General features: G+C 42.9%; 1 protein-coding gene across 1 annotated transcript; it reads left to right on the top strand.

Moving 5' to 3' along the window:
- The first annotated feature begins 5,001 nt into the window (after positions 1-5,001).
- Positions 5,002-13,447, top strand: KRT74 (keratin 74). The gene is made up of 9 exons (XM_006883863.1): positions 5,002-5,494; positions 6,134-6,348; positions 6,759-6,819; positions 7,688-7,783; positions 8,284-8,448; positions 10,654-10,779; positions 12,101-12,321; positions 12,747-12,781; positions 13,242-13,447. The coding sequence occupies exons 1-9, from the start codon at positions 5,036-5,038 to the stop codon at positions 13,445-13,447; spliced, it is 1,584 nt and encodes a 527-aa protein (XP_006883925.1). The 5' UTR covers positions 5,002-5,035.
- The last annotated feature ends 13,174 nt before the right edge of the window (positions 13,448-26,621 follow it).

Raw genomic sequence — 26,621 nt, 5'->3', positions numbered from 1 at the left:
GTTCAATTGATTTCTGATTATAACAGTTGGTAGAAATCATCTGTTTTCTCCTCTTTGGCCCTTGTTGTTGATGCATAAATTTGACTGATGATAGTATTAATAGATCTTTCTTGTATGCATGTGGATATTATCCTGTCACTGAGAACATTGAATTTCAAGATGGATCTAAAAATGGTCTTTTTTAACTATCAAAGTGGTCATGTTTTTTCTCATTTTTTTCCAGCATAGTAGATCATAGTAGATTGTCTGATTCAAAATGCCCCATGCCAATTAATTTAATTTTGCCAACACCTAGAATGTCAATATTTATGTGGTTCATTTCTTCTTTAACAATCTCCAGTTCATACTTTTCACATTCTATGTTCCAATTACTAAGGTCTGTTTGTGACTGTTCCTCCTTCTTTGTGATTCCCAATAGGAAGGCTCAGTCTCTGGTGCCATATCTGCTAGTCTAATCTAATTGTGCTCTTTTGTATACAGGGTCTTTGAAGGCCTTTTATTTTGGAAGTGGATGGTTAATCCTTTTCCCTATTCTGTCTTAATTTTGGGCTCACCTTTAAAGCAATATTTGACAGACAAACATTTTACTTAAAAATGCTGATGACAGTATGCAGGAAACAGATCTGGTATTGGTCCCCTGGCCTGCCCCTTCCTCTCATGTGTTGTGTTTTTATCCTTACCCTGCCCTGCCAACATCCAGCTCAATTTCCTCTCCTTTACCCTCCTGCATCTCCCATCCCTTGCCCCCAGACAAATTTGGTTTGATGGCTCAGGCCTCCCATATTGATGCTACTGGCCTTCCCATTGTGATGCCTCTGTCCTCCCATTTCCTCTCCACTTCCCTGTGATATTGGTGTTCCTGATGCAGGAGGAGAAGGGCAGTCTCCACACAGTGGGTGCAGTGAATCTCAGAACACTTGTTTGTGCTTATGCGTAAGCTATACTTGGACCAGGAGGCAGCCATCCGAACAGAGCAAGGAAATATTGCATGGTTCAAATTCAAGAAAGCTGTACACTGGGGATGCATCCTATCTCCATACCTTTTCAGTCTATATGTAGAGCAGATCATCTGGGAGGCTGGGCTCTATGAGGAGAAATATGACATCAGGATTGGAGGAAGACTCACCACAACTTGTTGTGCAGATAGCGCAACCTTGCTTGCTGAAACTGAAGAGGACCTGAGGCATTTGCTGCAGAATGTCAAGGACTGGAGCCTTCAATATGGATTGAAGCTCAACATCAATGAAACAAAGATTCTTACCACTGGACCAACTGGCAGCACCATGATAGATGATGAAGTGATTGAGATTGTTAACAATTTCAGCTTGCTTGGCCCCACAATCAACACTCTTGGTACCAGCAGCCAGGCAATCAAAAGATGAATTGCATTGGGAAAAATCTGTTGTCAGGCACTTCTCCAGAGTAGTGAAGCGCAATGATGTCAGTCTAGAGACTAAGGTGTACCTGATCTGGGCCATGGTTTTCACAATTACTTGTAATGTATCAGAGAGCTAGGCAATGACTAAGAATTCTAGAAGAAGAATCTATACCTTTGAGTTGTGTGGTGCTGGAGGAGAGTATTACGTATACCATGGACTGGGAAAAGAATAAACAAGTTTGTCCTGGAGAGGGTAAAACCAGGCTGCTCCTTGGAAGTAAGGATTTTGAAGCTCTGTCTAACATACTTTCGATATGTTGCAAGGAAGGACCAGTCCTTGGAGAGGGACATCATGCTTGAAAGGGTGGATGGACAGCGCAAGACAGGAAGACCCTGGATGAGATGGATTGATTTTGTGACTGGGGAAATGGGGATCGGTATGTCAGAGATGATGAAATTGGCTCAAGATTGAGCAGGGTTCAGAGCTATTATAATAAGATCCCTATGAGTCAGAGTCGACTCGATGGCACATAATGACATCAATCAACTTTTGAAGTATGAAATTGACTAAACATGCAAATCAAGATGTATTAATAATTACTGGTGAATGGAATGCAAAAATTAGAAACAATAAATGGGAGTTGGAAATGATGGATTTGGTGACAGAAATGAAACCAGAGATAGAATGCTTGAATTTTGTACACTCAATGATTCATCCATAGCAAACATCTTTTTTTTTAAAAAAAAAAAAGTATAAACAGTGACTTTACACATGGCCCTCACCTAATGGATTGCATAGAAATCAAATTGACTATATTTGTGGAAAGAATCATCGGAGAAGCACAGTATCTGCAGTCAAAACAAGACCAGATGTCAATTGTGGAATAGCCCATCAATTACTCACATGCAAGTTTAAATTGAAGCTGAAAACTAGTCCACAAGAACCAAAATATGACCTTGAGTCTATCCCAGTTGAATTTAAGATTCTTCTGAAGATCTGGTTTGAGGCCTGTTCCAAGATCAGTGACTGGAAGAACTATGGGAAGACATCAAAGATAACATCCATGAAGAGAACAAAACGGCTTTACAAAGGAGAAAGAAAAAAATCAGAATGGCTGTCAGAAGAGACTATGAAAATTGCATTAGAGAAATTAGAGCAAGTCAAAACACAAATAAAGATACCAAAGTAAAAGAACTGAACAGATGATTTCAAAGGGCAGCTCAAAAAGATAAAACAAAATATTATAATGAAATGTGCAAAGAACTGGGGTCAGAGAATAGAAAGGGAAGAACCCCCTCAGCATTTCTCAAGCTGAAAGAACTGAAGAACAAATTCAAGACCCTGAATGAGCTGGATTGACACAATAACTGGGAATGAGTGCAGGTGTGTCAGAGACAGTGAGACTGGCTCAGGGTAGGGCAGAGTGCAGAGCTAGTGTTCATAGGGTCGCTATGAATCACAGTGGAATCAAGGTACCTCACAACAACAGCAGCAACATAAGGCAAGAAGTGCAGCATCTGTCCAAGGATCAAACCCTGAAGGCAGGAAGGGGTAGGACAGAAGGATTAATGGGAATGGGAATTATAGGGTAGAAATGGGAAAAGGCTAATTACATTGTGGGTATTGCAATTAATGTTATGAAACAAAATATGTATGAATGGCTGAATGGATATTAATTTGCTTTGTAAACTTTCACTCAAATCACAATCAAAAAGCCCAGCAAAACAAAACCCAGCTCTATCTGAGGACTTATGCTGAGCTGGCTTTGGGATACAAGCATGTACTTCTGGAGGTGACAGAAAACCTCAGTGAAAATTAGCCAAGCCTCCTCTGGCACACTTCCAGTTGTTTGTGCATCATGCTTTGTTTTTCCAGAGTTTTGGCCCTAGGGGACCAGAGCCCTGTGTTGAGAGAGTTTCACAGTTTATTGACCTTCATCCACAGAAGGCAGGCATACCCAGCAGGGATAACGATCTAGTTTACTTTCAACTTGCTTGCTGTTGTTGCCTTTGCTATCTCTCTTTGAAACGACAAGAAATTATTTCAACTGTGCCATCTATGCCCATGGCTAGGCCCTGACAGGGAGGCTAAGAGATGGTGTCCTGGGGAGGAGCTTCAACTGCTGATGATTCTGGGGCTGAAAGGAAAACACTTTGAGATAGGGAGCAATACTCTGGATCTCTCTGTTCATGGCCCACACACCTTCTCCAAGCATCAGATGACCTTCCCTCTCCCTCCCTCTCTAGCAGTGGAAGATATTTTCCATCACTCCCTGGTTGACGCAAATGTGTCAAGGACCCCCAGATGAGTTATAATAAGTTAACCACAGTCTTGTCTGAAGGCAGCTATTAGTTAATTTTTTTTTAAATAATTCCCTGGCATTCCTAATTCCTTAGCATTCTGTCCTAAAAGCACTTTCTGTTCCAAAACTAGATGGTTTCATGATATAACTAAACTCGTGCTGAGCCCAGAAGTGAAGCTCAGGTGTTTCCGTTCCCGAGTCACTTTGATTATGAGTGTTTCCTCAGGGAACATGGAGAGAAGCATTTTCCACAGGGAGAGGAGAGCTCCCAGCTCCTGAGACTGTGCTATGTACTGACCCCTAAGACGGGCCAGACAGCCTCACCCAGGGAGGGCGCTCCACTGAAGGAAGCTCTGCTCTCGTGGCTGCCGAATTGGAATCAACACTTAGCTGATGATGAGGCTAAAAATTGCACAGAAGGCAATCATCTGCATTTCTCCTGAGGAGCCACTGGTGGAAGGAAATGCCAAGTGCCTGAAAAGATTCTCACTGTTGAAAAGGGAATTTCTAGATCATCACAAACCAGGCTTTGCCCAATACAGACACTCCGAACAATGTCCCTTCTCTCTGGTCACATAGTGGTTATTTCAACTACCTCTGTTGGGCCCATTCCATGGCTGGGTAGCTGTGTCCTAAGAGTGATCCAAACATTGGCTCCCTGGAGCTTTTTTCCTGTATCAAGGTCTCTGAATACCCACATCATCATGTCTCTCTTCCCTGCCTTGGAGTGGACTTAGGGGAAGGGATTGTATAACAGTGAAATAATTTTTCTTTTACTTTTCAAAGAGAAGAGCGAACTGGGGGAGAGGGTAGGTTGGGCAGGGAAAAAAATTGCAACAATGAATGAATGGAAATCCAAAGTCTGTAAACTTTCATTAAAATGAATTCATTTTAAAAAAAGAATAAAAGGTAGCAGGGAGATGGCCTTTCTTGGGAGAAAACCTGGGACTCTTGGCTAAGCCCTCTTTAGATAAAGCTGGATATTTCCCTGTTTCCTGCTGAACATAAACATGGAGGCAGCACTAGAAAAATAAAGCTGGGAGATCTCTGGAGGGGATAGCTCTTTAGGTCTCTAATTAGGGAGCACAGATAAGCGTTAAATTAGACCATTCCAGCTTGCAAGGGCAGCATATTCTGACTCCTATTGAAAGGCTTTGTGCTACTAAGTCTGTTCCACAAATTGCTCATGGCCCCTGGCCCTTCAGCAGGAGAGCAGGAGATAGCGAGAGACAGCCCTTTTCCGGTGTTCTGGGCTGGACTGGGATAAAAGGAGGCAGCCCAGGTGCCCTGTCAGTGTTTTTCACTTCATTGTTAGCTGGCTTTCTCTAGCTTCCTCAGCTTCACCTGTCCCACCATGAGTCGACAACTGAACATCAAGTCTGGTAGTGAGAGGTGTGACTTCAGTGGGTACTCAGCAGTGGTGCCAAGGAAGGCCGTGGGCAGTGTGGCTTCTTCCTGGGCAGCTGGCAAAGGGGCTGGAGCTGGCTTTGGCAGTCGGAGCCTCTACAGTCTGGGGGGGACTCGGTGTATTTCCTTTAGTGTGGCTGGTGGTGGTGTTCGGGCTGGAGGCTATGGTTGTGGGCGTGGAGGGGGCCGGGCCAGTGGCTTTGCTGGCAGCATCTTTGGGAGCACGGGCCTGGGACCTAAGTCCCCATCAGTGTGTCTCCCTGGGGGCATACACCAAGTCACTGTCAACAAGAGCCTCTTAGCCCCCCTCCATGTGGAACTGGACCCTGAAATCCAGAAAGTACGAGCTCAGGAGCGAGAGCAGATCAAGTTGTTGAACAACAAGTTCGCCTCCTTCATCGACAAGGTGGGTCTCCTACGAGGAGGTAAAGGAGGTCTAGGAAGATAATGAGCAACTTCTTTACTTTCTGGAATGGACTGGCATTGTGCGTGACATGGTCTAGCTAGACCTCAGGGAGGTCCTCCTGATCATAAGAGGCAAGCAGTCTTATAAACTAGGCATTAAAAGGGATAAGTGAAGGTAATGCTGTATTTGGGGGACTGGCAGAGAAGGTAGAATAATGCTTGGACAAAGGGAAGGGAAGTCTTGAGAAAGACGTAGTGTGGTTATGGAGGAATAAACTGCATGTCTTTCAGGTCTTTAAAAGAATGAAAGTCTAGTGAGATCAGCACTATTTCGAGGAAAGGGCTCATGGTACAGGAAGAAAAGTTTAGGCAAGACATAAAGACTATCTCCTGAGACTGGGCAACAACAGAAGAGGGCGGTGGAATCTCCTTTGGTGAGTTATCAGTGATTAGTCATCTAAAAGGCTATGGAATGAACTCTCATAGGAGATTTCATTTGCATGACATATTGTAGCAAAGAGTGGTAAAGACTTGAGCAAAATGGCTATATGAAAATCAGTGTGACCTTGGCAATCCATGGCCTTTCTTCAGGAGACTTGATACTATTTATTCAGGCCGTAAATTTTGTTTTGGGTTCTAGGTGCGGTTCCTGGAGCAGCAGAATCAGGTTCTAGAGACCAAGTGGGAGCTGCTGCAGCAGCTGGACCTGAGCAACTGCAAGAAGAACCTAGAGCCCATCTTTGAGGGCTACATCAGCAATCTGCAGAAGCAGCTGGAGACACTGTCCAGTGACAGGGTGAGGCTGGACTCGGAGCTGAGGAACATGCGGGACGTGGTGGAAGACTACAAGACGAGGTGAGCAGGTTCCGCTGCAGGGTGCTGGGTCGTGTTCTCAGAGGCTCCTGGGGTCACCTCAACCCTGTACCATTTTTTAGAAGAGCAGAGACCAAATGCTGGAGTCAGGGGCTCCTGCTCTCTTTTACAGTTTCTGGGAAAGGGTCAGCTTGTTTGATGAGAACTTCTTAACTTAGTGACAGGAAGGAATTTTATGTTATTATTGATCCAATGACTGGTTCAGCTGGCCATCTGGGACACCTGGCTTTTTCCCAGTGAGTAGACTGGGGATGTCTAGTGATAGCTCCCTTCACCAGCTGCCTCTGCAGGGCTCATCCCTGGAGCATTTCCTGGAGATTCTGCACTCCCCTGGCTGATGGAAAGAGGAAGTAACTCGATCTGGCTGTGTCTCTCTACTTCTCTCTCTGCAGATATGAGTCAGAGATTAATAACCACACAGCAGCTGAGAATGAGTTTGTGGCACTAAAAAAGGTAAGAGAAAGATTTATGAACTCTAGTCTATCTTAGGGAGCTCTGGTGATCTAGTGGCAGGGAGCTGTGCTGCAATGCCAAAGTCACCCAATTGGAGGCCATCAGCTACTTACTGCTGGAGAAGGATCAACAATCATCTCCTCCTGTGTGATTAACAGCCTCTGAAAACCTGCGGGGTTGGGGTAGGGGTCAGCTGTGGGTCGGTTCTGACTCTATGGTACATAGCAACAACAACCAGTCTCTCTTACATTCTTTTCAAACAATTCTACTCAAGACTTTAGTCCAGGCCACATTGTCAGGGAGTAGGTGGATGGAAATTAGTGCCCAAAAGAGTGTACAATCATAGTGCTGTCCTCCAGCAAGCTGGAGAAGGCCAAACACCCAGGAAATGGACAGAAACAAAGAGATGGGATGTCTGGGAGTCAGAAAACTGGGCCTGCTTGGCCCTTGGCCTTCTTGAATGACTTAATTCAACTCACTCTATCTCTTTGGGCTTTATTTTTTTTTTTTCCAAGTGTTTTTGCAAAGATTCAATGAGTCTGAAGGGGAAGAAATATGGAGAGGCTTGACATGCTTATCTTTGTGGGCAAAAAATTTTTAAATACACGCAGATAGGGGAGCTCTGGTGGCCTAGTGGCAAGGAACTGCAACTACAATCCCAGAGGTGCACAGTTCGAATCCACCAGATGCTCTGCCGGGGAAGGAGGGACAATCTCCTCCTGTACCAGTCAGATCTGATTTGACGGTACACGCACACAAAAATAAAATTAAAAAAAAATACACTCAGATAGTTATAGAGGCAAGAGCTCTACAGCTGATGGGATGAGGGTTGTAGTGGTTAGTGGTTGTGTGTGTGGCCTTTCGGCAGGACGCAGACGCAGCCTACGCAGTCAAGGTGGAGCTTCAGGCCAAAGTGGATTCTCTGGACAAAGACATCAAGTTCCTCAAGTGTCTGTATGATGCGGTGAGAACACTCCTACCCACCTCCTTATGTCCTTGAGGCCTCCAGTAAGGGAAGATGTTACTGGGAGCAGATATAGGATAAATGAAATAAAAAATATTTTATAGGGAAGATGCAAATCTCTACATTGGGAGGCCAGGGAAGTGAAAGCTTGGTCTGCAGAGGCCAATACATAGGAGACGATCCCATCTGTAGTGACCTTGTATATGCAAGAAAACAAATAAGCCTGCCTCCATGGGGTCGTGTTAAGCCACAGACTGCTGGATTCTGTATAATTATATCAGGTTTATGTGTCTGCTGCTTTCTGTGGCCTGTTTTCAGTGCCTCCTGCTGCTGTGACCATGCTCTCTGGGCTTGAGCAGACCAGCAGGCCTTCTTTACTTTTCTTCAGCACTGGGGATCTAAGTGCCTCCTTCTGACAGAGACCACAGGCCCAGAAAACTGGTAGGGCAGAGGAGTGGAAGCCAGTGTCATCCTAAATGTGTCTTCATGTCTCAATTCAGGAGATCTCTCAGATCCAGACGCACGCCAGTGACACTTCCGTCATCCTGTCCATGGACAACAATCGTGACCTGGACCTGGACAGCATCATCTCCGAGGTCCGCACCCACTATGAGGAGATTGCCCTGAAGAGCAAGGCCGAGGCTGAATCTCTGTATCACACCAAGGTGAGCGGAGCCTTGGTGTGTTTCTCCCCCACTGCCCACTCCCCGACGGGTGAATTTGTAGGTCATGTCAACAAGCTGTGCTGCAATCCCAAAGGCACAAGGCCACCTATGAGAGAAGGATGAGCAATCTCCTCCCATGAGATTAACTGCCTCTGAAAACCTGCCAGAGGGTCATCTATGGGTTCGTTCCAACTCTACGGTAAACAACAACAACGACAACCATATTCTACTCCAAAAAGAATTCTTGGCAGAAACTGTTATGAAAGATAAATCATAGAACTTGTTGTAGATGGGTATATCTAACAGAGAAGGTCAGATAATGCCCTGATGGAAGAAGTACGTAAGGAATTATCATGTTAAAGAAAATACATTTTTAGGAACCCAGCCATATAATTTATTAGGTAGAAGAAGTGTGACAAATATGGAAGAGAGTAGCTATACAGAGTACCTTGTTTGAGGAAACTGGAGTGGGACGACATGTGAGAGAAAAGAAAGACACAAGCCCTTTTTGATTAAGCACAGAAAAACTCTGGAAAGGAAGAAGCAGAATTATAGGACTGTTCTGAGTGATGGGAGTGATGCTTTGGGGTGAAAATCTTCGGAGTTTACATCATGGATCTGGGCACTGACCAGGGCTTAGCCTTGTTCTATGGAATTTTTTCACATGTTTTAATGCCAACAAAAGCTAGGATCATAGGTGTGGTCCTGACTCTAGTCATATCCTTGTTCCCAGTCCATGCTGTGTGTCGTCATTCTTTATCCCTTGGAAGATTTAAAACTGAGCAAGAGGGAGAGATTCAAACCAAAGGCTTTGATCTAACAATATCAACCATCCTGCCTATAACCCATCACCCCACATGTGGATGTGACCCTTGGTTCCTCTGCCTCTGTTACTGAGAAAAGGTTCTGGTAACTTCCATAAGAATAGAGACTTAGCCTATTCTGTTCTTTGTTGGGTTCCCAGACCCTAAAACAGCACCTGAACTTTAAAATGTAACTCTCTAAATATACCTTAAGTGAATGATGGAATAAATAAATAAAGCGAGGACCAGGACACTTCTGCATGTTGTTGTTGTTGTTCTGCATGTAGAGAGGGCTTTAATGAATGTTGAAGGATCCCAGAAGGCATAGTGTGTGACTCATCAGGCTGCCACCTGAAATTTGAACTGGTCAGCAGTTCAAATCCACCAACTGCCCTGAGGGAGAAAGAAGGGCAATCACCTCTCATTAGATTTACAGCCATGAAACCTGCATTGTTATCTATTCATTGTTACCAATCTACATTGTTAACTATGCATTGTTATCAATCTGATGTCAATGGGTTTGTATTTTTTGTTCTTTTTGTTAAAAAGAACATGTTAATAGAGTGAACAGCATCTTTCCTTCAAGCAGCCCAGGAAAGACTGCAGGCAACATGATCAAAGGAAGACAGGCTCAGCCAACAGGTTCTGACGAGGAATGGTGACTTTTTGGTTAAGTTGTTGTTGTGTACTGTGGAGTTTAAACAAGTTGAAGTGCAATTCCTTACCACTAGGTCATCAAGCTCTGGTGACCTAGTGGTTAGGGAGCTCTGATGGCCTAGTGGTAAAAAACTGGGTTGCAGTCCCCAAAGCACACAGTTCAAATCCACCAGTTGCTCTATGGGAAAAGGATGGCCATTCTCCTTCCATGTGCTTTACTGCCTTTGAAAACCTACTGATGGTTAAGGTATGAGTTGACACGTGGTTCGAATCTTTCTCTTTGGGAGAAAGATGGGTAATCTCCTCCTGTGTGATTTATGGCCCCTGAAAACCTACTGGAGGGTGAGCTATGAGTTGATTCTGACTCAATGACACACACCACCATCACCAGGCCATGAAGGCTCCCAATCCAAAGGCTCACGGTTCAAATCCACAACCCTCTCCTTGGGAGAAAGATGGGCACTTTCCTCCTATGTGATTTTACTGCCTCTGAAAACCTGCTGCAGGGTAATCTATGAGTTGGTTCCAATTCCACAGTATCGCACAACATCTAGGTTAAGTCCACTATCAAATAGCTGGAAGGACACCCAGGTGCTGACACCATCCTCTTGCTCTGGAGCCACGACCCTGGTTATTTGGTCATTATGGGGTATTTGCACAGGACTGCAGGGGTAGCTGGATGCTACCCTTCTCTTCCTTGGCGGGGATAGTCTCCTCATCACCACTTTCATACCTCTGAAACTAGATCCAGGAACTGCAGCTGGTGGCCAGTCAGCATGGCAAGGACCTTAAGCACACCAAGAACGAGATATCAGAGCTGAACAGGTTCATCCAGAGAATCCGGTGTGAGATTGGGAATCTGAAGAAGCAGGTGGGTGGCAACCCCACCCAGAGTTTAAGTTCATCCTTCTGGTGGAGAAACTGGGAATAACCCTGTAGAAAAAGATCTCCCCCCAGGCTCCGGAGCCCCTCTGCCAGCCAGCGCCTCCCTTCCCACCTGCCACAGTACACTTGACATGAGAAGCTTCACCTGTTCAGAGCTGGCAGGGGCTTGGAACTTAGCTCTCTAACTCCCAGTTGAAAGGTAAAGAAGCCAGGACTGGAGAAGTGGACTAGCTTGTCCAGACCTCTCAGATGTTTGAGAACAGAACCAGATCTGAAGCAAGGTTTTGTCTTTCTTCTTCCCTTTCTCTGACTTTCTCTGTGTCCAACATCCTTGTTCCATGTCTGCATAGATTGTGTCCTTCTAAGGACAGGCTCTTTGACACCTCGTCTCCCTGGAGAGGGCCCACATAGGATGGACACCAGCAGCTGTATTAAGTTCCTGTCTCAGAATTGGGGACAGTCCAGGGCACTAAGCAGAGTGGGGACAGCAATAGATGTTGCGCCTATACCCCTGATTTCACAGAACATTTCCACACCAAACCTTCTTCTTACACTCCAAAAATGCTTCCAAAGATTTTCGAGGAAACTTCTACAAATATCAATCTGAAACAGAAAACATGGCAGACTGGGCTCAAGTACTGGTTCTACTGCTTTTTGCTATCTCCTTAGGCCTCTGTTTCTTCATCTGCAAGATGACAGACTACCCTACCCTTCCTATGCTTTTGCTAGGTGCGGTCGAGTCATAGGCGACTCATAGCAATCCTATGAACAAAAGACCTGAACACTTGGATATCTTTCATCGTTTCTCCAAGTTCATAAAGTTTCTGGGGCATGCTACTTCAGAAGTGGATGTCACTCCTGCTTCTAAGCTTGTTTTAGTCTGGGAGCTCCACCAAACACTGTCCACTATGGGTAACCATTACCGCATTTGACACATCAGTGTCACAGTGTTCAGCTTCACAGTGACCACAAGTTAGGTAGTGATTTTCAAAATCATTGCTCTTGCAGAGCATTAGAACATTTTTTTAAAGTTAGTACTTACAACTGAATCCAAAAAAATATTTTCTAGTTTCAAGTCTCTACCCCACCTATTTGGAAGCAGGAGCGGTATCCACTTCCGTAATTGCTTGCCTCCGGAAACCATATGAACCTGGAGAGAAGGTGATAGACACACAAGTGTGGAGGACTCTCCTTCATGGGGTCGCTATGAGTTGCCTGCGACTCGACGGCACTTAACAACAACAACTCCACCTATAAGATCTAAAATCATTTGTACTTTGTTGGCTTCCCCATTTTTTGCCCTTCAGTGTGCTAACCTGGAGACGGCCATTGCTGATGCAGAACAGCGGGGTGACAGTGCCCTGAAGGACGCCCGGGCCAAGCTGGATGAGCTGGAGTCCGCTCTGCACCAGGGCAAGGAGGAGCTGGCCCGGATGCTCCGTGACTACCAGGAGCTCACAAGCCTGAAGCTGGCCCTGGACATGGAGATCGCCACTTACCGCAAGCTGCTGGAGAGCGAGGAGTGCAGGTGAGAGGTGTGAGGGGAGCCCCCAAGCTTCTAGAGCTGGTCCCTACCTGGCTGTGGGACCTAATATGACCTACAGCAGCAGAAGGGACAACAAAGAGGCAGGGTAGTGATAGTCTGGCTGATGAAGTCTACAGCTGTTCATGCAGATGGAAGCCAGACTTGGACCCTGTTGGCTGTGTGGTGTGGAGGAAAGAACCACTGGAGTCAGGCTGATGTGGGTTTAATCCATGGCCCGCTGTGCACTGGTCGTGTTACTCTGATAATTTCATGTCTGAATCTCAATGTTCTCATCTTTAAAATGGGAGTTTCACCCTCACTGCTGGATGACTCAAAGCGGTTATACACATAAAATCAGATATCCAATGAGGCTTAGTGCACTCTAGACACTTCCCTCAAGTTGTATCTTCTCTATCCTTGTCTTACAGGATGTCTGGTGAAAACCCATCCTCCGTGAGCATCTGTGAGTATCCTGGAGAGACATGCTGGCTGGGGTTTCTGACTGGGTGGGAAATCCGGAGACCCCGAGACAAAGTGTCCAGCTCCCCTCACTGTCTCATTCCATCCAGAAATTTATGAGGGTTCCTCTGGTTAGAAGAAAACACATTTCCTTTTAGTTCTTCATAAACACTCCCTATTTCCTTCCTGCTTCTCTCTGGGGTATTACCACTTAGAGAATGGGTTGAGAATATGGACTTCATAGTACTAGAGACACTCTAAGGGCTGTATCTGTCCTGTGTGGTCCTCACCTCTCACAAGGTGTGACACAAAAAGGGGTCTGAATTCCTATGTGTTTGCTCATCAACTATTGAAGGCTGCTGGAGAATGGAACGGGTTGATGTATGCAATAGGGCAAGCTCCTGGGGATGGCAGCAAAGGGTAGCTCTGCCCCCTACTGACTGACACCCCCCTTCTCCCCTCAGCCATCATCAGTAGCAGTGGTGGAAGCAGCTACACTTACCGCCCCAGTTCCATGAGCGCTGACCTGGGGGCCAACAGTGCAGCTGGTGACTCTGGCAATGCCCACAGCAGGGACACCAAAACCAAAGGGGCCCGGCTGGAAGACCTCAAGGACTCCCAAGGCAAGAGTACCCCAGTCAGTGCCCCAGTCCGGAAAACCACGAGATAGGCCCCCCAGATCCTCAGCCCCTGGAAGATGACCTCACCACTACACATGATGTCTGCCACAGCCAAAGCCCATGATCCTGAGTGCAGGACTGTCTCTCACACTGTCCACTGTCCACGTCATGAAAAGTCTTACTGCCTGGTTTTGACTGACGTGCTCACCACCGTGTTGCATTAGGTCTTGCAACTTCTTGTTTTCCTCCTTTCCTTTAGCTGGCAGGAGGCTTTTGAGGCCCAAACCATAATTACCTTCTTGGCCCTAAGGAAGCTATGATCACTCTCAGAGAGAGAGAGGAGATGGGAGAGAAAGGCGTGGAGGGGAATAATTTTGTTCTGCACTTGCTGTGGTTCTCAGTGGCCTGGAAGGCTTCACTTCCCTTTCTAGCATTGACAGTGAACGCAGAGCACAGAGACACACAGCCATGGGCTAAGAAATTACTCAGATTTATCCTCCTGCCAGACAGGTCCTTACAGAGTGATTCTGTTAAAGGTTTTGGAGAAGATGTGTTGCATTCTCAGTCCACCACCTGCATCCACATTCACAAAGCCAACTGAGTGTCAATCGGCAGTTTTCAGCCACCTCATGTCACCTACTCAACCTCCTAGAATATCAGTCACGGCTAGTACCGTTTATCAGTCCCTACGTCCCTACTATATGTCAGGCACCCTACATACATTGCTTCCTGTGTGCATTCAATCTCCAGAGAATACACCATCAGCAACCTCAGACAGACCAGAATCCTGGTCCTCTAAGAGATGTTCTAGTTGCCTCCGTTCTCCCACCCTCCCACCCTTCCAGTGCTGCAGTCATGAGGCAAAGCAGACCCAGCTGACTCCAAGCTCTATGCTCTCCCCAGGTTACATTGCTGCCTCTCTTACAAAGGATATCAAAGTAACAGGTATTTTTGAGATGTCAGCATTACTACACACTTGTTAGTCATTTCAAGTTCTGTGGGTCTGTGAATTATTCTCTCTCTGGGGCTGTGCAGCTTCTGCCTCTCAATCACCATTGTCATGAGCTAGGCTCAGGGAGAGGAGCTGCATCTTTTGTCTTTGGGTGATGCCATCCAGCTCAGAAGTTGTAATCTTGATGTAAATATTCCTTAGAATGAGAGCATCTCGTCCTTCCTTTGCTTGATTTAAGGACCCCACATTTCTGCTGTATAGTCAATAAAATGCCCTTAAGGAAAGCCAGAGAAATGCTCCTCTCCAGTCACCCATCCTGTAATGACATGCCCCGCACTGAGATACTGAGGGCCCATCTGGAGGAGGGAGGCCCTGGGGACAACTGCAGAGGTGATTTCAGGCCAATGGAGAGAAGGCACACACTCAATGGCATGCCTTTCAGAGATGTGATGGGAAGTCTACTGTTACACTGCTGAGAAGTGACTGGAATGAGTAGGCTAAACAAGGAGGACTTTCTGGAGGAGGAGGAAAGTTTTATCAAGTTCCCAGAAATATGCACCCACAGATTCCTAGAGAAAAAATGTCAATCACGCATGAGAGTAGATCTGGGCTCAGGGTAGGTACACTTATTTTGGTGATGGGGTAGCAGGTCTCAGGTTTTCTAAAAGGGAGCAATGGGACTGGACAGGAGCCATAGGGGTACAATATTCAAGCACTGGGACGGGCTGCTAGTTGAAAGGGTGGTCATTGGAACCCACTCAGTGGCTTCCAGGAAGAAAGGCCTGGCAATCTGCTTCCATAAAGATTGCAACCCTGAAGACCCCGTGAGGCAGTTCTGCTTGGTTAGAGTCTTTAGGAGCTGGAACTGACTTCACGGCACTCAATAACTGCAACAAACCAGTTTTTCAAGTAGTACTGTGTTTCAGGTGTGGGAGTGTGTGTCCACACATAGACTATAGTTCCTCGAGCCTCACAGTAACTGGTAAAGTCGTCCGAGGGCAAACTTTGGAGAGAGGGTCTTCAGGTCCCAAGAAATCTCTAAATGCCTCACCTTGAAGCACAAGTATCGAGGAGATCTTCTCCATGTGAGCCAGGATCCAATCAACCTAGGAATCTGGAACCACAATCTGTTGCGTTTTCTACCTGAAAGCTTCCTTCTGAGGTCCCTCTGTCATCATTCTGGATGCTGGGTACCTTGGAGTCATGGTAGATCTATTCCTGCCTGTCACTAACCAGTCCCTATAGCACTCAGACCGAAATCAGTGGTTCTTATCCTTGTGGTCACACACTCCTTAAGATCTACTGAGGAAAATGATGCATATTTAGAGTCTCAGCACTCCTGGAAGCCAGTTCATGGGCTTTTTGGGCTGTGGGCTCAGAGTAAGAATCTTTGGACCAGATGAGCTCTGAGGCACTTTTCAGTGCTGATTCCTTTCTATAAAGATCAAGCAAATTCCCATCATATAGAAAGGAGTGTGACATGAAGAGATGTGGAAAACACAAGATATTCATGAAATCAGCCTTCCAAGGCCACTAGTAGGTGTGCCCTTGACTTCTAGAGGCACCAGTTTTGGTGCTGCTGGGTTTATGAGGCCTGAGTGCTGGATGCTGGGGGAGGGGTCCTAGAGCTTGCGGAGATGTGCTCCTGAGGAGGCAGATAAGGCAGCCTCTGCTGGATCATTGTGGAGGGTGGAAAGGGCAGCCAAGGGCGCACCCTGAAGCCATCCCTGGACATTTCATTCCTGGGACATGTCTTCTGGGACCTCATTATACTGAGAAGTACACTGAGGTGACTGTGCTCTTGCTTCAGGGTTTAGTTTGGAGATTCTTCTTTTTGTTTATTGTTGATAATATTATTATAGTTCACATGCACCTTTTCCATTGTGATTTGAGTGAACATTTACAAAGCAAATTGGCTTTTCATACACATTTTGCTTCATAACATTATTTGCAATACCCACTATATAAACCACACATTTCTTACTGCCCCTCTATAATTCTTATTTCTGTTAATGTTTTTTCACCTTGCCTATTTGTTTATGTATTTGCTAGTGATAATATTGCTTCTCATCCCTTTCTTTAGTGGTATCATGCTAATCATCCTTTTTCTTTAAAATTGTATATTGGTTTATTTAAAAGTTCATATTTCACATTATTCTTCATTGATATTGTGTTTCATACAATCATCCCCATGCATTGTTGTTGTTGTTGTTGTTGTTATGTGCCACCGGATTCCTTGCAACACATAGCGACCCTATGTACAATAGTTTTGAAGACTACCCTGTCCTGAGCCAGTTTCACTGACTCTGACATGCCAACCCCCATCACCCCAAATACTGTATCAATTCATCTCATCTGAGGTCTTCCTCTCCTGTACTGTCCGTCCACCCTTCCTAGCATAATGTTCTTATCCAAGGATCAATCCCTCCTGGCCACATGCTGAAAATATGTAAGATGGAGCTTCAAAATCTTAGCTTCCAAGGAAAAGCTTGGTTTCACGTTCTCCAAGACACACTGACTTGCCTTTTTGGCAGTCCACAGTATGTTCAAGACTCTTCTCCAACATGACAACTCAAAGGCATCAATTCTTCTTCTGTCATCTCATCCTTAGTCATTACCCATAGAAAGTAATTGCGAAGATCATGGACTGGATCAGGTGTATGTTAGTCTCTAGACTGATGTCGATGTTTCTCAGTACTCTAGAAAGGTCCCTGATAGCAGATTTACCTAATACAATTCATCTTTGATTTCCTGATTGCTGGTGCCAAAAGTGTTGATTGTGGAGCCAAGCAAGCTGTAACTGTTAACAACCTCAATCTCTTCTCCATATATTATGGTGCTACCAATCGGTCCAGTGGTGAGAATCTCTGTCTTCTTGATGTTGAGCTTCAGTCCATATTGAAGACTATGGTCCTTGACCTTCTGTAACAAGTGTCAGGTCCTCCTCAGTTTTCATCAAGCAAGGTTGTATCATCTGCATAATTCGCATTAATTTTTATAAAAACAATCACCATTGGACCTTGCCCATCATTATTCTGTATTTTCAGGTCCCCACCAGATCTTTCCCATTTCCTTCAGTTCCTCCCTCCACCCACAAAATTGTGCAACACTGTGATTTTGCTCCTACCTATCCTCACCCTTCCGCTTCTACTTCTTCCCCTCTGGGGTCCCTATACATGTTTTACTAGTTATCTTTCTATTTTTACCATAATTTGTCCTTATAAGACTGAAAAAAAAATTGAACATAGAAATTCCATATGACCCAGCTATTACACTATTAGGAATATATGCCAAGGAAATCAGAAATGAGACACAAATGGAGAGCTGTATGTCAATGTTCATAGCAGTATTATTCACCATTGCAAGTACATGGAAACAGGCCAAATGTCCAATCACAACTGAATGGATTGGAAATAGTGGTACATTCATTCATGCAATGGAATACTATGCTGCACTCAGGAGCAATGATTTTGAAAAATACCCCATAACTTGGGAGAGACTGGAGAGCATTATGCCGAGTCATCATTTTCTTATGTATTACCTTTCCTTTCACTCACCCTTATGTATATGAATATTAGCTATTTAGGGAGCTCTGATGGCCTAGTGGGTAAGGAGCTGTGTTGCTAACCCAAAGGAAGGTAATTTTAATGTACCAGTAGCTCCAAGAGGAAAAGATGGGCAATATATTTCTGTGAGATTTATAGCCTTGAAAATCCACCTGAGAGTCGGCTATGAGTTGGTTCCGACTTGATGGCATGTAACAACAACAACCACAATATTGCCCATTTCCTAATTTTTACTCCTCTCTTCCTCTTTTCTTATTCATGGTAACATTCCAAGAATGGTTCATTCTGCATATAAACCTTTCTTTAGCTTTTCATCATAGTGGCCCTACATAATATTTACCCTTTAGTGACTGGCTTATTTCTCTTAATGTCTAGTATCTGTTTGAATCCTTGATTGCGATATTTTGAGTACACATTTAGGACAGGAATTCCAGGGCCATAAGGTAATTCTATACTTAACTTCTTGAGGAGCTGCCAAACTGTTTTCATGACTGTTATGAATTGAATTATGCCTCCCCAAATTATATGTTGTAAATTTAACGTCTATGCCTGTGGTTATAATCCAATTTGAGAAAGAATTGCCTTTGTTATGTCAATGAGGCAGGATTAGTGTAGGGTGTATCCTGAGTCAATCTCTTTTGAAATATAAAAGAGATTAAGATCTCAAAAACAATTATGAGCAGTGGTCAAAACAGCCTGGTAATGGTATGGTAACAGGCACATAGATCAATGGAACAGAACTGAGAACTCAAAAGTAAATCCATCCACCTATCTTTGACAAAGGGCAGAATGCATTAAATGAGAAAGAGATAATCTCTTTAAGTAAAGATGCTGGCAAAGCTGGGTCCATGAAACTGGATCCATGTCTCACTACATTAAAAAAAAATATATTAGCTCAAGGTTAATTAAAAAAACTTAAATGCCAAACAAAAACTATAATCACCAAAGAAAAAAATAAGGATCCTAGTGTATGCATAACAACAATAACATCAACATAGAGAGTGATCAGCTCGCCCAGAGGACTGAAAGCGATGCAACCAAGCCAAAGGTGGGTGACTTTTGATCCGTGGCCCTCAGGCCTGTCTTTCATTATTTTTGTTCAAACATTCCTCTAGTTCGTATAGCCCTGGTGTGTCCACTTGCCATACAGTGGTAACTTGTGATTGCTGTGAGGCTGAACACTATGACGCTGATGTGTCAAATGTGTTAATGGTCGGTTACCCATGGTGGACAGTGTTGGGTGAAACTCCTCGATTAAAACAAGTTTGGAAGCAGGAGTGGCATCCACTTCCATAATAGCTTGCCTCCGGAAACCCTATGAACTTGGAGAGAGGATGAGAGACACACACATGTTGAGGACTCTCCTTCATAGGGTCACTATGAGTCGCCTGTGATTCTACAGCACTTAACAACAACAACAACAACAGTGTATGCATAAATACGCTACCACACTTAATTAAAAGTACACAAACAACAGGTGACAAACTAAAAATTAAACACTTATGCACATCAAAAGAGTGAAAAAGAAAATCAGTAGATTGGGGAAAACAGGGCTAAAGTTTATAGAAAATGTTAACAAATCAATAACAAAGAGACAAACAATCCAATTGAAAAGTGGGCTGAAGACATGAACAGACATGACACTTCACTGAAGAAGGCATTCTTGTGGCCAACATACACATGAAGAAATGCTAGAGTTCAGAGAGATGTATATCAAAACACATGAGAAACCATCTCAATCCAGCACTAATAGTAAAGTTAAAACACAAACAAAAATCAACAAATTTTTGCAATGGGGTGGAGAGGCTGGAGCCACTGCAGAAAATATGACACTTCCTTAAAAGTTGGAAATATTAATACAGTGATCTAATCAGTCCACCACTAGGTATATATCCTAGAGAAGTAAGAGGTATGGCATGAACAGATAAATATATATGGTACATCAACATAGACTGCCAGACATTCAAGCTGGATTTGGAAGAGACTGTGGCATCAGGGATATCATTGCTGATATCAGATAGATCTTGGCTGAAGTATACCAGAGTGATATCTATTTGTGTTTTATTGATTATGCAAAGGTTCTTGACTATGTAGAATCATAACAAACTTTAACATTGAGGAAAATGAGAATTACAAAACACTCAATTGGGTTCATGTGAAACCTGTAACGAGACAAGAAGCTGTTGTTCCAACAGAGCAAGGGAACACCGTATGGTTTAAACTCAAGAAAGGTGTGTGTTAGGGTTTTATCCTTTTTTCATACCTAGTAAATCTGTATGCTGAGCAATTCATTCAATAATCTGGACTTTATGATGAAGAATGTGGCGTCAGGTTCAGAGGAAGACTCATCAGCAACCTGCATTATAAAGATGACACAATCTTGATTGCTGAAAGTGAGGATAAATTGTAACACTTGCTGCAGAATATCAAAGATATACAGCCTTCAATAATGATTACATCACAATATCAAGAAAACAAAAAATTCTTTACCACCAGGCCAATAGGCAGCATAATAACAGGTGGAGAAAAGATTGAAGTTGTTAATGATTTAAACTTACTTGGATCCACAATCAACACCTTTAGTCTGAACAAGTCAAAAAATCAAAAGATGTGTATCACTGGGAAAATCTGCTGTCAAGGACATCTCCAAAGTGTTGAAGAGCAAGGATGTCAGTTTAGAGCTTGAGGTGCACCTGATCCAAGCCATGGTCTTTTCAATTACTTGCTATATATCTGAAAGTTAGGCAATGACTAAGGATGATAGAAGACTTGATATCTTTGAGTTGTGATGTTAGAAATGAGCACTGAATATCTATGAATGACCAAAAGAACAAATGAATATGTCTTGGAAAAAGTAGAACCAGCGTTCTCTGTGGGACAAGGATGCTAAAACTTCACCCTAAATGTGTTGGGCATGTTGTTAGGAGAGGCTATTCCTTGGAAAAGGACATCATGCTTGAAAAGGTGGAGGGTTAACAAAAGAAAGGAAGACCATCAACAAGATGTATTACCACAGTGACTGTAACAGTGAGCTTCAGTATATCAGAGATGTTGAGAATAGCAAGAATAGAGCAGGGTTCAAATACATTGTCCATAGGGTCACTATGACTTGCATTTGACTTAACAGCACATGACAACAACAATATGCTCATTTCAGCATTATTCACAACAACAAAAAGATGAAAACAACCTAAGTATTCATGAAGGGTTGAATGGAGCAGCAAACTATGAAAGAGGCACGCAATGGAATACAGCTCAACATTGATGAATACTGATGAAAGTGTAGAAAGCCTTTTAACATGGATTGACCTGTAAGATCTATGCTGATGAATGCAATTAGAGAATAAAAAAAGAGCAAATATCTTATGAGATCATACTATAAAAAGTAAAAAAAATGTTTACACAGAAAGAACAAGTCTTTGACAGTTATTATCAGGAATGGGAGGGAAAAGGAAGACAAATTACTGACTAGAGGAGAGACATATTAACTTGGGTAAAGGGAAAAGATATGAAAAATAAGGAGGTCAGTGTAAAATGATCAAGGTAAAACCTGAGAAGAACACAAGAGTTAAAGACAGCAAAGGCAAATATTATGTACAAAATCTTGAATTGGCAGTAATAATAATCTATGAGTGGATACACAGAGACAGGCAAGCTGAAGAGGTAGGAGAAGGCAAATGGTACACAAATAAACAAATTGATTTTACAGACGATATTTTGACATATGTATTTGTGTATGCTGTAAACATAGATGTTAATATAGGAGAGCACAATAGAGAAAAGTTATGAAAACTTCTTAGCTATCACTAAACAGAGGGAAGGAGTCACTGAAAGTGGGGACTCAGAAACATGGTAGTGGAGGATATCAAGGTCGGTTGGCATAAGTTAATCTACAAAGACAATGTTCCACATCGTACTTAGCGGAATAGCAAAAGGGATTTTAAAAGTGTGTGAGTAGTTATCTAAGATACAGCAATTGGCCACTTCCCATAAGAGTGAAGAAAATCTCTACAACTGGGAGAAGATAAAATAGATGAATGGAACCTTCTAAGAATCAGATCCCTATGTACGTACAAAATCTTCTCCAACAGAATAAAGAGGGAAGCCACAGACTGAGAAAAAGTATTTGGTAATGACATGTCAGATAAGGGACTTATGTCTAGAATTTATAAAATACTTGAGCATCACAACAAGATAAAGGTAAATAATCCAATTGAAAAATGGGCACAGGATATGAACAGACACTTCGCTAAAGAAGACATTCAGATGGCCAACAAATACATGAAGAAATGTTCAAAACCCCTAGCTGTAAAAGAGATACAAATCAAAACAACTATGAGACATCATCTCACTCCAGTAAGAATAGCAAAATTTAACAGAACAGCAAACAACAAATGCTGGTGAGATTGTGGAGAAACTGGAACCCTTATTCACTGTTGGTGGAAGTATAAAATGGTGCAACCACTGTGGAAAGTGGTGTGGTGCTTTCTCAAAAAGTTGCAAATAGAGATACCATTTGACCCAGCAATTCTAATACTGGGAATATACCCCAAAGAGACCATAACTGACATCCCAGCAGATTATATATATATATCCATGTTTATCGTGGCTTTGTTCACAATAGCAAGTAATTGGAAACAACCCAAGTGCCCATCAACAAATGAATGCCTAGAGAAGCTGTGGTATATTCACACAATGGAATACTATGCTGCATTGAAAAACAAGGAACTCATGCAATATTATTCAAAATGGGTGACCTTGGAGGACATTATGCTGAGTGAAATATCTCAGTCACAAAAGGACAAACACTGCATGGTGCCACTGTTGTAGAATGAGACTGACATCAGGGTTGGGATAGGATTGAGAAAAACTAGATAAATTATGTATACTGCTTTGAAAGAGATGAGTGAGAGAACAGTTTAAAAGTGATATATGATAGGGTATTAGGGTCATCACAAGAGTCCAGAATTAAGGGTGCATAGTGGAGTGTACTCGGGGCAGTGAGGGCGTTGTATACCAATGAAGGAATTTTTCTTTTACTTTTCAAAGAGAGCAACAAACTTGGGGGGCAGAGCAGGGAGAAAAGTGCAACAATGAATGAATGGAAATACAAAAATCTCTGTAAATGTTCATTAAAATTAATAAAACAAAATTTAAAAAAGAAACTAAAAAAAAAAGTGAAGAAAATCAAAGACACATGGAAACAACTAATCTAAAGAACTAATGACCAGCTGAACCCCAACCTCTACAACCTAGAACCCAGAAGAACTAGATGATTATTATGAGTAGAAGGTCTCTGATAGAGTGGGCTAAAAATGTGAAACAAAACTCAAAATCATAAAAGTGACCAGGCTTACTGATCTGATAGACCTAAGCCTGGACCTGAACTCACTACTTGACACAACTTTTAGCTGAACAATAAACAGGTTTAAACCAGTATAGGGCTGGAATCCAGGTTGAAAGTCATCTGGAGCAGCTGGATCCTACAGAGGTTTGTCCTGTGGTTCTGGTGAGGATTAAGGTGGAATGTTTACTCGCTATTGGGTGTGAGTTGATTGTGTTTGGCCTCCTATTTAAAAACACATCTGGTCAGCAGTATGGGGTTGGAATCCAGGTTAAAAGTAATCTGGAGCAGCCAGATTCTACAGTATTTTTTTGGAACTCCCCGATTAAAACAAGCTTGGAAGCAGGAGTGGCATCCACTTCCGAAATAGCTTGCCTCCGGAAATTCTATGAACGTGGAGAAATGATGAAAGTTATACAAGTATTGAGGTCTTTCACTCATAAGGTTGCTATGAATCATCTCCCATGCGACAGCACCAAAACACAACAACAAAAGAATAATACCAGGAATGCACATATTTCTCAGAACAATCAACCACACAATACCAAAAAGGTAGCATATTCCCAGGGACAGAGTTCAAAACACAGAGAGGGACAGGAAAAAGGATGAATGGAAATGGAACACTCAGCAAGGAAGTAGAAAGAGTGCTGTTACATCATAGGAATTGCAATCAGTATCACAAATTGTTGAATGGAAAACCAATTTTTTTCTTTAAGTTTTTACCCAAATTACAATACAACGTTGAGAGAGAGAGATTAAAACTGTGAACAAGGAAGAGATGAGAGAAGAGAGATGCCAAGCCACATGACGGATGCTCGGGGGGAGAAGTTCAAAGAGAGAAGGACCTTCTTCCAGGACAGAAAGTAAGACTTCCTCTGCAGCCACCACCCTGAACTCAGACTTCCAATCCCCTAAACTGTGAGCAAATGTTTCTGTTTGATAAAGACATCCATTTGTGGTATTTCTATTGTAGCAGCATTGGATAACTAAGACCGTGGCTCCATCATTTGACATTCTCATTGGCCAGATATGAGAATTCTGTCTGTAGTGGTTCCCCTTCCCCCATCCTCATCAACACTTGATATTCTTTTTTAAATAAAATTTTTATCTTATATTTACTTACAAAGTTTGTATACATTGTTTTTAACACTGGATATTTCCCATAGCCTTTACTTGCTCCTCTCTCCCCCTTTAAATTGTGTGACCCTATGATTAACACTCCCATCCTCAGCTCTCTTTCCACTCTTGAATCTTCATATATGTTCTACATCAATGGTCTTACATAGCATTTGTCCATACGGGGACAGAGTTAGTTCACTTAGTATAATGCTCTCCAGTCCTTCCCAAGTTAGGTCATTTACAAAATCATTGTTCTTGCATGTTGTGTAGTATTCCACCATGTGAATGACCATAATTTCTCAATATATTTGATTGTATTTGGACATTTGGGCTGTTTTCATATTCTTTCTATGGTGACTAATGCTGCTATGAACACTGGTGTACAAATCTCCGTTTGTGCCTCAGTTCTCAAATTCTCAGAGTATATTCCAAGCAGTGGAATAACTGGGCCCTATGAAATTTCTATGTCCAGCTTTTTGAGGAAACGCCAAACTGACTTTCAGAGTGGTTGTGCCATTTTACAATCTCTCCAACCATGTATAAGAGCTCCTATCACTCCACATCCTCTCCAACATTTATTACTTGCTGTTCTGTTTAACTTTGCCACGTCTACTCATTGTGGTTTTGATTTGCATTTCTTTTATTGTCAGTGATTTTGAGCATTTCTTCATGTGTTTGTTGGCTGTCCAAATATATACCTCTGTGAAAAGTCTTTCTATGTCTTTTGCCCATTTTGTAGTTGTGTTATCAGTTTTTTTTTGTTTGTTTGTAGAGATCCTGTAGTAGTCTGTATACTTTTGGTTTGAGACCCTGGTCTGAAATGATATTGTCAAATGTTTTTTCCCAGTCAGTAGGTTTTCTTTTCCAACATTTTCCAGCAGAGTGAAAACACTTGTTTTTTTTTATAGCATCAAAATATTTAATAATTGGTACAATCATTGTTAGATGCCATTGAGTCAAAAACAACGCAACTCATGAACAACAGATCTGAACCCTGTTCTATCTTGTGCCATCCTCACACTTGCTGACACATTAGAGCCCATTGTGGCAGTCACTGCGTCAGTCCACCTGGCTGAGGGTCTTCCACTCCTTCTATGATCCTCTGCCTTTCTAAGCATGATGTCACTATCCAAGAAATAACCTCTCTTAGCAATGTGCCCAAAGTATGTGAAGCAAAGCTTTATCATCTTTGCCTCCAAAAAAGCATTCTGGCAGCACTTTGTCCAAGACATATTTGGTTGTCTATGAGATGTTTGGTACTCTTCTCCAACACCATAGATCAAAGATATCAATTCTTCTTCTGTAGTCCTTACTCATTGTCCGGCTCTCAGATGCATATCAAGTGATTAAAAAGACCATGACCTGAATCATATACACTTTAGTCCTCAACCTGACATCATTGCTCTTCAATACTTTTGTGAGGTTTCTGACTGCAATTTTCCCCCCATGCAATATGTCTCTTAATTTCCTGACTGCTGGTACCAAGGGTGTTGATTGTGGATCCAAGTAAGATGAAGTTTTTGACATTTCAATATTTTCTCCATCTATCTTGGAAGCAGGAGCGGCATCCACTTCCAAAATGGCTTGCCTCCGGAAACTCTATGTACGAACAGTGCTCTGGCTGTTCATTCATAGGGTCGCTATGAGTCGTCTACGACTTGACGGCATTAAACAACAACAACAACATCATGATGTTACCTATTGGACCAGTGGTAAGAATTTTTCTTTTCTTGACATTGAGATGCAATCGTATTGAAGGTTATATTCTTTGATCTTCTGCAATAAGTTCTTTAAGTCCTCCTCCCTTTCAGCAAGCAAGGTTGTGTCATCTGCATAATGCAGGTTATTGATGAATCTCTTCCAATCTTGATGCCACAGAGTCCTCCATAAAGCCTCAGGTCACAATATTGAAAGATGCTATGGACAATATGTTGAATGATCCAGGAAGCATCAAAAGAAGATGGAGGAAATACACAAAGTCACTGTACCAAAAAGAGCTGACTGACACTGAAAAAAGTCAGGAAGTTCCTTATTGAACAGGAGCCAATGGTGGTGAGAGAGGAAGTTGAAGCTGAACTGAAGACATGGGGGAAAATAAGACCCCAGGAATTGATGTGATGCCAATTGACTTGTTTCAATTAACATATATGGCTTTAGAGGCACTCACCAGTCTATGCTAGGAAATTTGGAGGATACTTGTCTGATCAACAGGTTGGAAGAGGTTCATATTTGTTCCCATTCTC

This window comes from Elephantulus edwardii, unplaced genomic scaffold, assembly GCF_000299155.1.
Source record: "Elephantulus edwardii isolate Elephantulus edwardi_28Jun2011 unplaced genomic scaffold, EleEdw1.0 scaffold00030, whole genome shotgun sequence".
NCBI classification, from domain to species: domain Eukaryota; kingdom Metazoa; phylum Chordata; class Mammalia; order Macroscelidea; family Macroscelididae; genus Elephantulus; species Elephantulus edwardii.
Note: the sequence above shows the minus strand (reverse complement) of the source record. Positions and strands in the feature narration are given on the sequence as shown.

Excerpts from the sequence above, each read along its gene's own strand:
- KRT74 (XM_006883863.1), top strand. The coding sequence starts at position 5,036 with ATGAGTCGACAACTGAACATCAAGTCTGGTAGTGAGAGGTGTGACTTC. Across the intron at positions 6,820-7,687 it reads AGTTTGTGGCACTAAAAAAG|GACGCAGACGCAGCCTACGC; the intron begins GTAAGAGAAAGA and ends GCCTTTCGGCAG. Across the intron at positions 10,780-12,100 it reads TTGGGAATCTGAAGAAGCAG|TGTGCTAACCTGGAGACGGC; the intron begins GTGGGTGGCAAC and ends TTTGCCCTTCAG.